The sequence below is a fragment of the Pristiophorus japonicus genome, chromosome 8, assembly GCF_044704955.1.
Source record: "Pristiophorus japonicus isolate sPriJap1 chromosome 8, sPriJap1.hap1, whole genome shotgun sequence".
NCBI classification, from domain to species: domain Eukaryota; kingdom Metazoa; phylum Chordata; class Chondrichthyes; family Pristiophoridae; genus Pristiophorus; species Pristiophorus japonicus.
The window spans coordinates 187163302-187179019 of record NC_091984.1 but is presented as its reverse complement, the minus strand read 5'-3'; the positions used below and the strand labels follow the sequence as shown (position 1 = coordinate 187179019).

At 48.3% G+C, this 15718-nt stretch overlaps 1 protein-coding gene across 3 annotated transcripts in view; it reads right to left on the bottom strand.

Annotated features, from left to right (window-relative positions):
* The window catches only part of kremen1 (kringle containing transmembrane protein 1), a 212116-nt gene that overhangs the window by 165482 nt on the left and 30916 nt on the right, over nt 1-15718 (bottom strand). For all 3 annotated transcript variants that reach the window (XM_070887681.1, XM_070887682.1, XM_070887683.1), the window contains exon 2: nt 5445-5607. In XM_070887681.1, the coding sequence (XP_070743782.1) occupies nt 5445-5607 (163 nt within the window). The remainder of the gene's footprint in view (nt 1-5444; nt 5608-15718) is intronic.

Genomic DNA, 15718 nt, shown 5'->3' with positions numbered 1-15718 from the left:
TAATTGCCCTTGAGAAGATGGTGGTGAGCTGCCTCCTCAAAATGCTCCTCAAATATTGGGGATGAGAGTTCCAATATTTTGACGCAGTGACGATGAAGGAAGGGCGATATACTACTAAGTCAGGATGGTGTGTGGCTTAGAGGGGAAAGTGGAGGTGGTGGTGTTCCCATGCGCTTGCTGCCCTTGTCCTTGTAGGTGGTAGGAACATAGGAACATAAGAAATAAGAGCAGGAGTAGGCCACCTGACCTCTCGAGGCTGCTCCACCATTTAATAAGATCATGGCTGATCTGATCATGGACTCAGCTCTCCATAACCCTTCACTCCCGCATCATTCAAAAATCTGTCTAGCTCCACCTTAAGTATATTCAATGATCCAGCCTTCACAGCTCTCTGGGGCAAAGAATTCCATAGATTTATAATCCTCTGAGAGAAGAAATTTCTCCTCATCAGTTTTAAATGGGTGGCCCCTTATTCTAAAACTATGTCCCCTAGTTTTAGTTTCACCTATGAGTGGAAATATACTCTCTGCATCGACCTTGTCGAGCCTCCTCATTATCTTATGAGTTTCAATAAGATCACCTCTCATTCTTCTGAACTCGAATGAATATAGGCCCAACCTATTCAACCTATCCTCATAAGTCAACCCCTGTGGGTTTGGGAGATGCTGCCGAAGAAGCTGTGGTGAGTAGCTGCAATGCATTTTGTAAATGGTACACACTGCAGCCACGGTACGCTGGTGATGGAGGGCTTGAATGTTTAAGGTGGTGGATGGGGTGCCAATCAAGCAGGCTGCTTTGTCCTGAATGGTGTCGAGCTTCTTGAGTGTTGCTGGAGCTGCACTCATCCAGGCAACTGGAGAGATTTCCATCACACGAAGGGTGTTCTGACGAAGGGTCGTCAACCCGAAATGTTAACTCTGCTTTTCCCTCCACAGATGCTGCCTGACCCACTGAGATTTCCAGCATTTTCTGTTTTTATTTCAGATTCCAGTATCTGCAGTATTTTGCTTTTGTATTCCATCACATCCTGACTTGTGCCTTGTAGATGGTGGGAAGGGTTTGGGGATTCAGAAGTTGAGACACTTGCCACAGAATACCCGGCCTCTAACCTGCTCTTGTTGCCACAGTATTTATGTGGCTGGTCCAGTTAAGTTTCTGGTCAATGGTAACCCCAGAATGTTGATGGTGGGGGATTTAGCGATGGCAATGCTGATGTGTATCAAGTGGCGGTGGTTAGACTCTTGCTTGTTGGAGATAGTCATTGCCTGGCACTTGTGTGGCATGAATGTTACTTGCCACTTATCAGCCCAAGCCTGAATACCATCCAGGTCTTGCTGTATGCGGGCATGGACTGCTTTATTATCTGAGGAATTGCAAATGGCATTGAACACTGTGCAGTCATCAGAGAACATCCCCACTTCTGACCTTATGATGGAGGGAAGGTCATTGATGAAGCAGCTGAAGATGGTTGGGCCTAGGCCATAGCCCTGAGGAACTCCTGCAGCGATGACATGGGGCTGTGATGATTGACCTCCAAACACCACACCATCTTCCTTTGTATGACTCCAACCAGTGGAGAATTTTCCCCCGATTTCCGTTGACTTCAGTTTTATTAGGGCTCCTTGAAGGCACACTCTGTCAAATACTGCCTTGACATCAAGGGCAGTCACTCTCACCTCACCTCTGGAATCCAGCTCTTTTGTCCATGTTTGAACCAAGGCTGTTAAGAGGTCTGGAGCTGAGTGGTCCTGGTGGAACCAAAACTGGGCATCGGTGAGCAGGTTACTGGTGAGTAAGTGCCGCTTGATAGCACTGTTGACGACACCTTCTATCACCATGCTGATGATTGAGAGTAGACTGATGGGGCGGTAATTGGCTGGATTAGATGTGTCCTGCTTTTTGTGGACAGGACATACCTGGGCAGTTTTCCACATTGATGGGTAGATACCAATGTTTTAGCTGTACTGGAACTGCTTGGCTAGAGGTGTGGCTAGTTCTGGAGCACAAGTCTTCAACATGACAGCCGGGATGTTGTCGGGGCCCATAGCCTTTGCTGTATCCAGTGCACTCAGCCGTTTCTTGATATCACGTGGAGTGAATTGAATTGGCTGAAGACTGGCTTCTGTGATGGTGGGGACCTCAGGAGGAGGTTGATATTGATCATCCACTCGACACGTCTGTCTGAAGAAGGTTGCAAATGCTTCAGCCTTGTCTTTTGCACTCACGTGCTGGGCTCCACCATCATAGAGCCTCCTTGTCCCGTTAGTTGTTTAATAGTCCACCACCATTCATGATTGCATGTGGCAGGACTGCAGAGCTTTGATCTGATGCGTCGATTGTGGGATTGCTTAGCTCTGTCTATGGCATGCTGCTTCTGCTTTTAGGAATGCACGTTGTCCTGTGTTGAGGCTTCCCCAGGTTTTTTGAATTTCTATGAATATTAATAAGCTGGTACATTATGCACATAGACTGAAAATTCTGCAAACAATGCAGTGTTGGATTCACCAGAAGAAGAAAACAGCAAAACAGAGCAAGCACTAAGCATGCTCCTGGCAATGCTCTTCTACATTTCTCATTGGACCAAGGTTGGTCCCCTGGCTTGATGGTAATGGTAGAGTGAGGGATACGCCAGGCCAGGAGGTTACCAATTGTGGCGAATACAATTCTGCTGCTGCTGATGACCCACAGCGCCCCATGGATGCCCGGTTTTGAGCTGCTAGATCTGTTCTGAAGTAAAATTAACTCTTTTGCTTACCCGATAAAACAGGCAAGCATAACAACGGTAACTATACTTCAAAAGCAGTTCATTGGCCAGGAAGCACATTGGGTCATTGTAATGAGGTGAAAGGCACTCTGTAAATTCAAGTTCTTTCTTTCCCATCACTTTATTATTAGTGAATGCTATCAGTAAAAATTTGAGAGCTCAAATTTCTGCACCAAATTAGGTACAATAAATAGAAATTAGTCCATTCAGAGAACAGCAGGGAATGAGATGCGCACTTGGCTTATAAGTTTTTTGTTGAATCTACTTTCTGATAGTCAGCGTTATTGGCTAATTGATCTCTGTGCTGTGAACAGTTCCCCTAAGATTATTGTGATAAAAATGCTTATTGCTTCCTCTGTTTTGAAGTTTTCTTCTTCTCATGAATCCAACACTGCACTGATTGCAGAATTTATAGTCTATGCGCATAATTTATCAGCATATTAATATTCATGAGCCACTGCCACAATCAGGTGAAATAAAGTGCCTGCCTGTTTTATTGGGTAAGAAAAGGAGTTAATTTTACTTTAAGAAAAGCAATCTATTGGTATTAATAACCAGGACAGCATGTAGACTTTGGGTATTTTGTAAGTCCAATTCTTGAGGAAATGTTATCTTGGTCTAATTGAGGGAAAATCTTGCTGGGAAATGGAACACTCTCTCCTTTCAGCACCCAGGGGCAACATCCCCCTTTTTCAGAGGCAAATTGGGGGGGGGGGGCGCCTCTACCGGCTCCCGGGTAATTGCGCCCCGCAGGTAGCGCCCCCGGCTATCACGGAACCAACGATGACCCCTTTCCTCCCCATGGGGGATATTGAACCACGAAGTTGGCGTGAGCAGGTGACAATGCCAACTTCACGGGTCGCAAAGCTGGCAGACATCTGCTCACGGGGCGGAAGTTAAAGGAAGGTTGCCAACGCCCCGCGCCGCCATCTTAGACATTTTGCGGACTCTCAGGTCGACTAACCTATCTGTTTTTTTGCGTGGTCCAGGCCATGATCCAGCAGCCTGGTACTTCATTTAAGGTGCCGTGCTACACGCTGACCTGGTGGTCCAGTAGAGGCCTTGCAGAGTGCGCAGCGGCCCTCACCTTAAGCAAAGAGGGGGGGCAATGAAGTGCATCAGAACTACACAGAGCATCCGCATAACCATCCCAATCACGCCCATTAGCGCCGCTGGTGCCACCCCGAAAGGAGCACTGAGATTGCACTCCAATTCCTTTGGGGGGGGGGGTAAGCCCAATTCAGCAGCCGGGGTGGGAATTCCAGGCCAGGTTCAGGAAGTCCCGCCCCGAGCAGGTTATCTCCCCCAGTCGGGGCACAGGGCAATTTCACCCCACCCAGTGTCAGCACCGAGCAACCCAAAGTCAGGTATAGCACATACAGAGCAAAGCTTCCTCTGCTCAGTCCTAACAATTGGCTAGATTTTCAATGAAAATAAAAATTGGGTGATTTTTTTAATAACAGGTGCCAGTTTTATGGTGGCAATGTTGGAAATCTACCCCAATATATCTCCACCTCAACCTCAGAATAGCACCCGTATCAGTGAGGCAGTTTCCATTACTCACAACAGTTACCCTATGGTCTCCCTGATTGAGATTGCTAATTTAATGGGTGTTGTAAGTTTTCGCCTGGGGGAGAGGGACACTACTGCCTCCCGGGAAATCTCCCCAGAGGTTTGGCAGGCGCCGTGCCGACAGCACCGCACCCAGCGGTTAGTGCCCCGGGCCGCCATGTAACCGCCAATGACATCATGTCGGCGAGCCCTCACCACCCCGCGCCAACCCCTTAACGCCCCACAGAATGCAAGGCTGGTGGACATCCGCTCCCGGGGCGCTGTTTAAAGGCGAGGTCTGCAGCGCCCCGGGCCGTGATCTTTGTTGGCCAACCGACTCTTTGTTCAGCCTGACCATGGCGGCCCTAGCGTGGACCGGGTCACCATCGTGCAGCCCGGCACACCGTCTGGGTGCCAGGCTGCTGGCCTGGTCTCACGCGTCCCTGGTGGCCCAATGGTGGCCATCAAAGGGCCTGCAGAGTGCGCAGCAGCCCTCCCCTTTAATGGAAGTGGAGGGGCATTGTAGCACATCCCGGGAGCGCCCCTCAAAGGAAGCGGAGCACCGGAAACAGCGTTGAGGGACGTAAGGCCCAATTCCGCGTCGGGGGCAGGACTTCTGGGCAGGACGATAAAAGTCACGGCCCTGGAAAGGTTACCGCCCTTAATCGGTTTGTGGGTCGATTTCATCCCCATTAACTTGTCACTTCTCTCCACTGATGCTGACGGACTTGCTGAGCGTTTCAGCATTTTCCATACTTGTTTCAGATTTCCAGCATCTGCCAGTACTTTGTTTTTCTTGCTAAGCCGAAGATAACAAAACATACTTTCCCGGGTGATGCCAGGAAGCACTTCCTCACACAAAGGGTAGTGAAAATCTAGAACTCTCTTCCAGCAAAAAGCTGTTGAGGCTAGGGGTGAATTGAAGATTAGGCAATGGTATTAAGGGATTTGGAACCAAGGTGGGTAGATGGAGTTAAGAAACAGACCAACCATGATCTAATTGAATGGCAGGACAGGCATGAGAGGCTGAATGGCCTCCTCCTGTTCCTATGTTCCTATTTTTGTAAGGAAGCCACACCAATTACAAAGAGTAAAGAAACTCAAAGGGTAAACGTAGAGCATCTGTTACCTGCAATAGTTATGATTCCCAAGGCCTCCTTCTCCATTGGGGTACTTGAGGGTGTTGTAAGGGTGCTGGAAGGTTTCATTCCAATACAAGCAGGGTTTTCCTCCTTGGTGTGAGGTTCGATTCTGGCAGCCTCGGTAGTCAGCACCATTAGCAGTATAGCACTCTATAAATGATACAGAAAGAAGTTCATTAAAGTGTCTGCTTGAAAGGGACCTGCTCCAGTTCTGGTGGCAGAGATAATGTCAAATTTATTTTGCTTTTGAAGAAGTCCAATTTATTTTTCTAAATTTTTACATGGCGACATTTCAATAGCCAGATAGAAACCCGATCTATTTAGGATAGTGCACCATTAATACCTGCCTGACAGCACTGCTGGGTAAAACTGTCAAATGAGGCCTATGATGGAATTTCTGATTTGAATTCACTCCGATGTATTTTTTCAAATAACAATTCCTAAAGGAGTTAATGTTTCCTTGCACTTTGTTCTCACAGAGGCCTGATTGGTAGACTTGGAGAGTCAGAATGCTAAATGCAGCCAACATCTGGTGACTGCCCAGATATTGCTGTTGGCGTTAAGTTTAATGCCGGTGGTAAATTTCTTGCACGCATGTGGTTTGCCCCTTTTAAATACTTTGTTACTGTGGCACTCATTGGAAGGCATCAGGAATTAGTCATCATATCATAGGCAGTCCCATGGGATCGAGGAAGACTTGCTTCCACTCTTAGCATGAGTTCTTAGGTAGCTGTATAGTCCAATACGAGAACCACATTTTCTGTCACAGGTGGGACAGATAGTCATTGAAGGAAAGGGTAGGCAGGGAGCCTGGTTTGCCGCACGTTCCTTCCGTTGCCTGCGCTTGATTTCTGCATGCTCTCAGCGGCGATACTCGAGGAGCTCAGCGCCCTCCCGAATGCACTTCCTCCACTTAGGGCGGTCTATGGCCAGGGACTCCCAGGTATCAGTGGGGATGTCGCACTTTATCAGGGAGGCTTTGAGGGTGTCCTTGTAACGTTTCCTCTGCCTGCCTTTGGCTCGTTTGCCGTGGACAAGTTCCGAGTAGAGCACTTGCTTTAGTACTGCATTGCTGATCACACTGCTAATCTCTCATTGCTATTTTCACCCTCTTACTCTGCCCTGACTTTGCCATCCTGATTATCTGAAGGGAATTCAATATATACTTGAAAATGAAAAAATTTACAAGGCTACGAGGAACAAGTAGGGGTGGGACCAATTGGGTAGCTCTTTCAAAGAGCCAGCATTGGCACAATGGAGCATGCAGCAGGTGACAATTATTCTGGAAACTTTGGGTGAGGGAGGGGGGGTGGTGGGGTAACTAACAATGCTTGGAATGTAGTACAGCACTCAGTTACCATCCGTTTCCCGACACAAACAAGATAGCTGAATGAATTACTCCGAGTGTTAATTCATTCAGTTGGTGTGGTGTGCCAATTAGGCCAGGCAGAGTGATGCATCTAATACTCTAGGTCCCTTTTCTACATAGAAGTTAGAATTTACAGCACAGAAACAGGCCATATGGCCCAACTGGTCTATACTCCACATGAACCTGTTACTGTAGTGATGAGTTGCTCATTCCATGCATTCATGTGACTCAATGGACAACACTTCACTGGAGAGGCCGAAATGTAAAAAGCTAGAGTTTTAATTTAAATGTGAGCTCCTGCAAATTTTCTCGTGCACTCTGGGAATTCATGCAAAGCTCCACTAGCACTGGCTTTGAGAGAAGAGGATTGGTAAGCATCCAAGAAAGTCAGTATGGCCCTTAATGTTAGCCCCTGGACTCCTTCCGGGCTAGCACTGGGAGCATCTGTAGAGTCAGGCAGTTTTCTGACCACAGAAGACAAGGGCAGCGGGCGCATGGGAACATCACCACCTCCGAGTTCCGCTCCAAGTCACATACCATCCTGACTTGGAAATATATAGCTGTTTCTTCATTGTCACTGGGTCAAAATCCTGGAACTTCCTACCTAAGCACAGTGAAGGAATGTACTTTCACCAGGGATCACAGTCTAAGAATAAGGGGAGGCCATTTAGGACGGAGGTGAGGAGAAACTTCTTCACTCAGAGAGTGGTTAACTTGTGGAATTGTTAGATATATTCAAAAGGGAGATAAATATGGCCCTTGTGGCCAAAGGGATCAAGGGGTATGGAGAGAAAGCAGGAAAGGGATACTGAGGTTGAATGATCAGCCATGATCTTATTGAATGGCAGTGCAGGCTCGAAGGGCCGAATGACCTGCTCCTGCACCTAATTTCTATGTTTCTATGTTTCTATGAAGGACTGCAGCGGTTCATGAAGGCAGCTTACCACCACCTTCTCAGAGGAAATTAAGTCCCTATGTAATTGCACGCATCTGCCTCTCCTGTTTCGAACAAAGAATAAAATATAGGAGCCAATAATGCTGAAGGGATTGCCATTCTTTCCTGGCTCATGGTTGGACTGTTACAGCATGACCTTAAATAGGGGCGATTACACCATGCAGAGCTTCCAGCGAGGAGCAGCGCTGGGAGGAAGTCCGTCCCAGGATATCGAGGCCGCACAGCTGCAATTTCCCGCAATGCACTTCTTCCAGCTTCACTCCCCGCTGAGCCGCCAATCACAGACACACTTTGGGGGTAATTTTAACTTTTTGTGATAGTGTAAAACAGGTGATAACAAGTCGCCAGCCCGTTTACATCTCTCCCCATTTTTGTCTCTTTGTATCTCTCCCGATATATAAAAATCGGGAGATTTGTAAAGCGGGTTGCCAATGCGCTATCACCCCTTTTGCACTATCGCACAAAAGTCAAAATGGGCCACGCTGGGTGAAGGGCTCACTCCTAAAACAAAAGCTAATTCTTGGGACCCTTTAAAAAAATGCAGACCGTTCTACTACTTTTGTCACCCGGTTGATGACCGAATAAAAATCTGTCAATCTCAGTCTTGACCCAGCAGCCACAGCCTTGGTGTAGAGAATTCCACATTACCCCTTGTGTGAAAAAGTGCTGATTTCGCTCCTGAATGGCCTGGATCTTATTTTAAGACTGTGCCCCCTTGTTCTGGGTTCCTTCACCAGAGGAAATAGCTACTTTGTACCTACCCTCTTGTATCATTTTAAACACCTCGATTTGATCACCCCTCAATCTGCTATACTCAGGGGAATACAACCTGCATCGTGTTGCATGGCTCAGTAGCTTTTCTAAATCACTTCTCCAAACAACATTAGCAAGGGTCACTGGAACATAGGAACAGGAGGAGGCCATTCAGCTCCTCAAACCTGTTGCGCCATTCAATTAGATCGTGGCTGATCTGTAGTTCAATCCCATTTAAATGCCTTAGTTCCATATCCCTTGATACCCTGACCCAACAAAAATCTAACGATCCCAGTTTTGAAAGTGCCAGTTGTTTCATTGCAAAAGGGAAACATGCAATTCATTTACAGAATCCAAATTTTTTAAATGCATGTTACAATTGATCAGAATTCTTTGTGACATGTGACCTTTAAAAAGGGTACGGGTGTTATCGATTCAAATCTAACCCAGACGGATGGGGTTAAAGTCTTCTCTCTCTGCTGGCTGTTAAAATACTCTGTGAAATGAGTACAAGGAATCTCAAGCCAGTTTCTAGTCGGAGCAAGTCTGAAGCTCAAAACTGCTCATAATACAACACTAATTGACATTAAACTGACAGTCTCGCTCCGAGGGAAGAAGGACGCCTGGTGCTAGAAATGTCACACGTGAGCAGTAGGACGAGTTTTCTGCGGAGCTGAGTGCAGAAGCGCACTGTGAATGAGTGTTAAAATTGGAAAAACTATTTGATACGTCCTTACTATAATGATACGTCCTTACTCTACAGAATAAATGCACACGAGGCCCATACTTGAGAGAAGGTCACTCTGTGACCAGTTACCTTTATTACCAAGACCTCAAGTGATGAAGGTGGGTGGAGCTTCCCCTTTTATACCTGAAAGTCCAGGTTAGGAGAGTCTCCCACAAGCTCCCAACAGGTCAATGTTCTCAAGGTGTACAACTTAGGTCAGCTTACAATGATAGTTGAATACATGACATCACCTCCCCCCCCAGAGTCTTATTGGGATCACAGGTTAAGTCTCTCTGGTGGTTTACATTCCCTTGTAGAGCGCCTGAGTTGGGGCTCCGGTTGCTGGGCGCTGGCCTGAGTGTCTGCTGTTTGCAGTGTCTCAGGCCTGTCCAGACTGCCCACAGTGATTGGGCTCTCCTCCACTTGGTTCCGGTGTTCGGTCACCTGTGGTGGAGTAAACTCTACGTCATGTTCTTCCTCTGCTTCTTCTATGGGAATGCTGAACCTCCTTTTAGTTTGATCCACGTGTTTGTGGCAGATTTGTCCATTGGTAAGTTTAACTACAAAAACCCTATTCCCCTCTTTGGCAATCACAGTGCTTGCAAGCCATTTAGGCCCTGCAGCATAATTAAGGACAAAAACAGGGTCATTGACATCAATACATCGCGCCCTCGCATTCCTGTCATGGTAGTCACATTGTGACTGACGCCTGCTCGCAACAATTTCTTTCATAGTAGGGTGTATGAGGGATAACCTGGTTTTGAGTGTCCTTTTCATTAGCAGCTCTGTGGGTGGAATCCCTGTGAGCGAGTGTAGTCGGGATCTATTGGCCAACAGGAGGCGTGATAAGCGGCTTTGTAGGGAACCCCCTTGGATTCTGAGCATCCCCTGTTTGATTATGCTCGTTCTGCTTGGCCGTTTGAGGCCGGCTTGAACAGTGCCGTTCTCTCATGGTTGATTCCATTGCCTGCCATGAAGTCCTGGAATTCAGTGCTTGTGAAGTACGGGCCATTGTCGCTGACCAAGACATCCGGTAGACCATAGGCGGCAAACATTGCCCATAGACTTTCTAACGTGGCAGAGGATGTGCTTGAATTTAAAATGGCACACTCAATCCATTTGGAGAAGGCATCAACTACAACCAAAAACATTTTTCCCATGAAAGGACCTGCATATTCCACATGGATGCATGACCATGGCTTGGTGGGCCAGGACCAGGGGCTAAGGGAGGCTTCCCTGGGTGCGTTGCCCAGCTGAGCACACGTGTTGCACCTGCGAACACAAAGTTCCAGGTCTGCATCTATCCCTGGCCATCAAACGTGTGACCTGGCAATTGCCTTCATCATGACAATGCCCGGGTGCTCATTGTGAAGTTCTCTGATAAACACCTCTCTGCCCATCTGGGGCATAACTACTCGGTTTCCCCACAGTAGTCAATCGGCCTGAATCGAGAATTCATCCTTGCGCCTATGAAACGGTTTGAATTCCTCAGGGCATGCCCCGTACGTGGCTGTCCAGTCCCCATTCAGGACACATTTCTTGACTAAAGACAGTAGCGGGTCTTTATTTGTCCAGACTTTAATCTGACGGGCTGTCACAGGTGAGCCTTCGCTTTCGAAAGCTTCAACAGCCATGACCATCTCAGCATCATGCTCGGTTGCCCCCTCAGTGGTGGCTAGTGGGAGCCTGCTGAGTGCATCGGCGCAGTTTTCAGTGCCCGGTCTGTGCTGAATTGTGTAGTCGTAGGCGGCTAACGTGAATGCCCACCTCTGTATGCGGGCCGATGCATTCGCATTTATGGCCTTGTTGTTGGTCAAAAGGGACGTTCTGGATTTGTGATCTGACTCCAGCTCAAATTTCCTGCCAAACAGGTACTGGTGCATTTTTTTTACTGCATATACACATGCTAGCGCTTCCTTTTCTACCATCCCATAGCCCCTTTCTGCCTGGGACAGACTTCTGGAGGCATAAGCTACCGGCTGTAACTGACTATTGGCATTCACATGTTGCAACACACACCCGACCCCATAGGACGACGCATCGCACATTAAAACAAGTTTCTTACATGGGTCATATAATGTTAACAGTTTGTTGGAGCATAACAATTGCGTGCTCTATCAAAAGCCCTTTCCTGGCTGTCCTCCCACACCCAATCGCGACCTTTGCGTAGGAGCATGGGTAGCGGCTCTAACAGCGTGGTCAATTTGGGAAGAAAGTTACCAAAATAGTTCAGGAGCCCCAGGAACGAACGCAGCTCCGTCGAGTTACGGGGTCTGGGTGCTCTCCGGATCGCTTCCATTTTGGACGCAGTAGGTCTGATCCCATCTGCTGCTACCCTCCTCCCCAGGAATTCTACCGCTGGAGCTAAGAAGACGCACTTCGCCTTTTTCAGTCGCAGTCCTACCCGGTCTAGTCTGCGTAGCACCTCCTCCAGGTTGTGGAGGTGTTCTTCAGTATCACAACCCGTGATGAGGATGTCGTCTTGAAACACCACCATCCTTGGAATCGACTTGAGGAGGCTTTCCATATTTTGCTGAAAGATCGCGGCGGCCGAACGAATCCCGAATGGACATCTGTTATACTCAAACAACCCCTTGTGTGTCATGATGGTGGTCAGCTTCTTCGACTCACTCGTCAGCTCCTGGGTCATGTAAGCTGAGGTCAGGTGCAATTTTGAAAAAAGTTTGCCACTGGTTAGCGTCGCGAAGAGGTCCTCCGCTCTCGGTAGCGGGTACTGGTCTTGGAGTGACACCCGATTGATGGTGGCCTTGTAATCGCCACATATCCTGACCGACCCATCCGCCTTGAGCACCGGCACGATCGGGCTCGCCCAGTCACTGAATTCGACTGGTGAGATGATGCCTTTCCTCAGCAGGCGGTCCAATTCGCATTCTATCTTTTCCCGCATCACGTACAGCACTGCTCTGGCCTTGTGGTGTACTGGCCTGGCATCTGGGTTTATGTGAATCACTACCTTGGCCCCCATGAAAGTGCCAATGCCGGGTTGAAATAATGAGTCAAATTTGTCCAGGACCTGTGAGCATGATACTCACTCCACAGAAGAAATTGCATTGATATTGCCCCATTTCCAGTTTATGACAGCAAGCCAACTCCACCCCAGTAATGCAGGAACATCCCCCGGGACAATCCAGAGTGGCAACCTGTTCTCTGAATCTTTGTGGGTCACGACTACCGTGGCGCTGCCTAGCAACAGAATGATCTCCTTTGTATATGTCCGTAGCTGTGCGTCAATCAGCAATAATTTTGGCCTCCTGGCCTTGGACACCTACAAACATTCGAACTGTTTGATACTCATCAGGGACTGGCTGGCCCCCGTGTCTAGCTCCATTGATACTGGGATGCCATTGAGGAGCACTTTCATCATTATCGGTGGCGAACTGGTGTATGAACTGTATATGTGCTCCACATGAACTCGCTGAACTTCAGCTTCCAGCGATTTCCCCCAGTATTCATTTGGCCTCGTAGGGCTTACATCGCGCCCGTCCTCTTCGTACATCAACCTGGCTGCAGGCTTCCTGCACATACGCGCCAAGTGACCACTGACGTTGCAGTTTCTGCAGGTATATTGCTGATACCTGTAAGCTCTGGCTGGGTGTTTGCCTCCACACCTCCAGCATGAGCTGGAGACTCCGTTGTTGGAAACAAAAGGTCCATTACCAGTCGATCGTCTCTGACTGTCTCTGTAACTGTCCTTAAGCGCATCATTAACAGGTGTTGATGGCCCCGTTACTGGCTGCATTGTCCATTGCGATGGCATGAATCGCCGTTCAGCTAGCCATTGTCTCTGTTGAATTCCCCCTTTGGGTTCGACTACATGCTGGGGCATGTCCGATTGCCCTTGTCTGCCTAGAGAACTGTGTGCCGTGTTAACAATGTTGACTCCCTGGTCGTTTGCCGCATTTGAGCCAAGATTTTTGTTATACATCATTCTGGTCTCTTCCTCCCCTGAGATAAATGTCTGGGCTATCAGAGCCGCCGCTTCCAAGGTCAAGTCTTTGGTCTCGATCAGTTTCCTGAAAACCCCAGCATGCCCGATGCCCTCACAGCATCTCCGCTCTGCATGCATCTGGGAACTTTCATAGGCTCGCCAGTCGCCAGAGATCGGTCATGAAGTCTGGAACGCTTTGCCCTTCTCGCCGCCGGTGCGTGTAAAACCGGTGTCTCGCCATGTGCATGCTGCTCACCGGTTTAAGGTGTTCCCCGATCAATTTACTGAGCTCTTCGAACGTCTTGTCCGCCGGCTCTCTGGCGCTAGAAGGTCCTTCATCAGGGAGTACGTTCTGGATCCACAAACCGTCAGGAGATGAGCCCTGCGTTTGTCGGCCGAATCCTGTTCCAACCATTCCTTAGTGACGAAACTTTGCTGTAGTCGCTCAATAAAGTCGTCCCAATCATCACCAACACAGTACCTCTCTTCTGTGCTGCTCGTGGCCACTCTCGCGAATGATACGTCCTTACTATACAGTATAAATGCACATGAGGCCCATACTTGAGAGAAGGTCACTCTGTGACCAGTTACCTTTATTACCAAGACCTCAAGTAATGAAGGTGGGTGGAGCTTCCCCTTTTATACCTGAAAGTCCAAGTTAGGAGAGTCTCCCACAAGCTCACCCCTTGTGGTCAATGTTCTTAAGGTGTACAACTTAGGTCAGCTTACACATGGGTTACAGTGATAGTTGAATACATGACACCATTCCCAGCACTGACAGCCCCCTGAGCACCAATCCCAGCAGAAATAGAAAGAAAGGATGATATATTTAAAGGGCCAGCATCACCATACCATGGCAAGAACTTTTCTGTATTTATACACAGAGCAGCTTCTACATATTTATTATTAATAAATTAAAATTGCATTGACAACCTCACGCCAGAGAAGTTAATAGCATCGGCTGCACAGCAAACTTACTACAGTGCCAAATATGAAAGCTCTGTAGCTGGCTTTTGATGGCTGTTCCCGTCTCCGAGCCTGGTTGAAAGACTACCCCTTTAAGAAGGCGAGTTACAAAAATCATTCCAAGATGGGGGTGAGGGAGGTGGGGGGTGGCGGGGCGGGTAGCGGGTTGCGAGCCGCAGACCAAAGAAGCCTTCACTGCCCACATTTGAGTTATGGTGGAAGGCTGATGCATTCTAATCTGCATAATGAGCTCCAAGGTTTTTTTTTGCTTTTTAAATGGTGGCATCCTGCCCATCTTGCTGCATGGGTGCACATCACCCCCTGCCAGTCTGAAGCAGCGAGCAAATCCTGTAACAAAGGCGGCAGAGAGTTCTGGGACCCTGTGTGCGTAGGCTCCCAGCTGGAGGAGGAAGGCTACAGAATGGGGAATTGAAAGTTCATTTAGCCAAGGGGGAGAGGCTCACATCCAGGCAGACAAAATGGGCATTGTTTCTGTGTGAGAGAGGCAGCAAAATAGCATCCACGAACCAGGAAGCCCTCCCCAAATGTAATCATTGATTGAATAATCAAAAAAGTGTCCTTTGCTTCCCCTTGGTCACACTTGGTAATATCCGTGAACGGCAGCATAGTTTCCACCAGTGATTGCCACCATTGCTGTGATGTTTTTTCGTGGTCATCGCTGAGAGTAATTCCCACCCCCTTCACAAACAAGAGAGGGATACTATGGCCACCGTGTTTGGAGTTTGAATGAGTTGGTTCTCACACTCGGGCCAGCAGTTGGCAGTTCTTCCCACGATTATAACACAGGATGGCACGGAATCCCAGCACCATGGCTTCACACACCTCCCTCCGGAAGTGTGCAGGCCTTTCCCCGTCCCTTGTAATGAAGGGATTTAAAAGCAGAGTCAAGCATTTGTCTTCTAAACTCGGGAGGCTGGAGCATGCAATCGTCCCGGGTATTATTTGGAGTCTGTCCCATCATCATTGGTCATCTATCATTGGAGCTCCTCTGACCATCCTCCATTTCTCTTTGAAGTCAGGAACCTGAACTCTGGTGTTGCGTTTTTTTGACTGTCCACGGTCGCTCTTTTATTTGCTTGTTCTGTTCTGCAGCTGCGTCACGGCTGCAGCCTTGACTAACTCAAGGATTATCTCAACCGCATGCTGATGGCAGTTCGCCCATTGGGGGTCCCGCTCCCCTTCTCCAGGGGCTCATCTGCCCAAAGCCGTTGGCAATATCTGGAGGTGGCTGGGTTGCTGAAACCATTGCCTGGCACTGGCTGCAGACCAAAGATATATGGCACTGTCAACTGCCCCTTGGTGCCCAGCGTGAATTCTTCAGGCCTTTCTTTCTATGTTCTTAGGAACCATGAAGATCAACTTTGTGAGACACATGTCCTTGCTCCAGATCCTCAGCCACGTCCTATTGTTATTCCAACTGATAGCTGGCTGCATTTAAACATCATCTGAGCGCCGCTCACTGAAACGCAACGGTTACTGCATTTCCTGTAATGCGGCAGCATCTACTGCCCCTCCCCACCC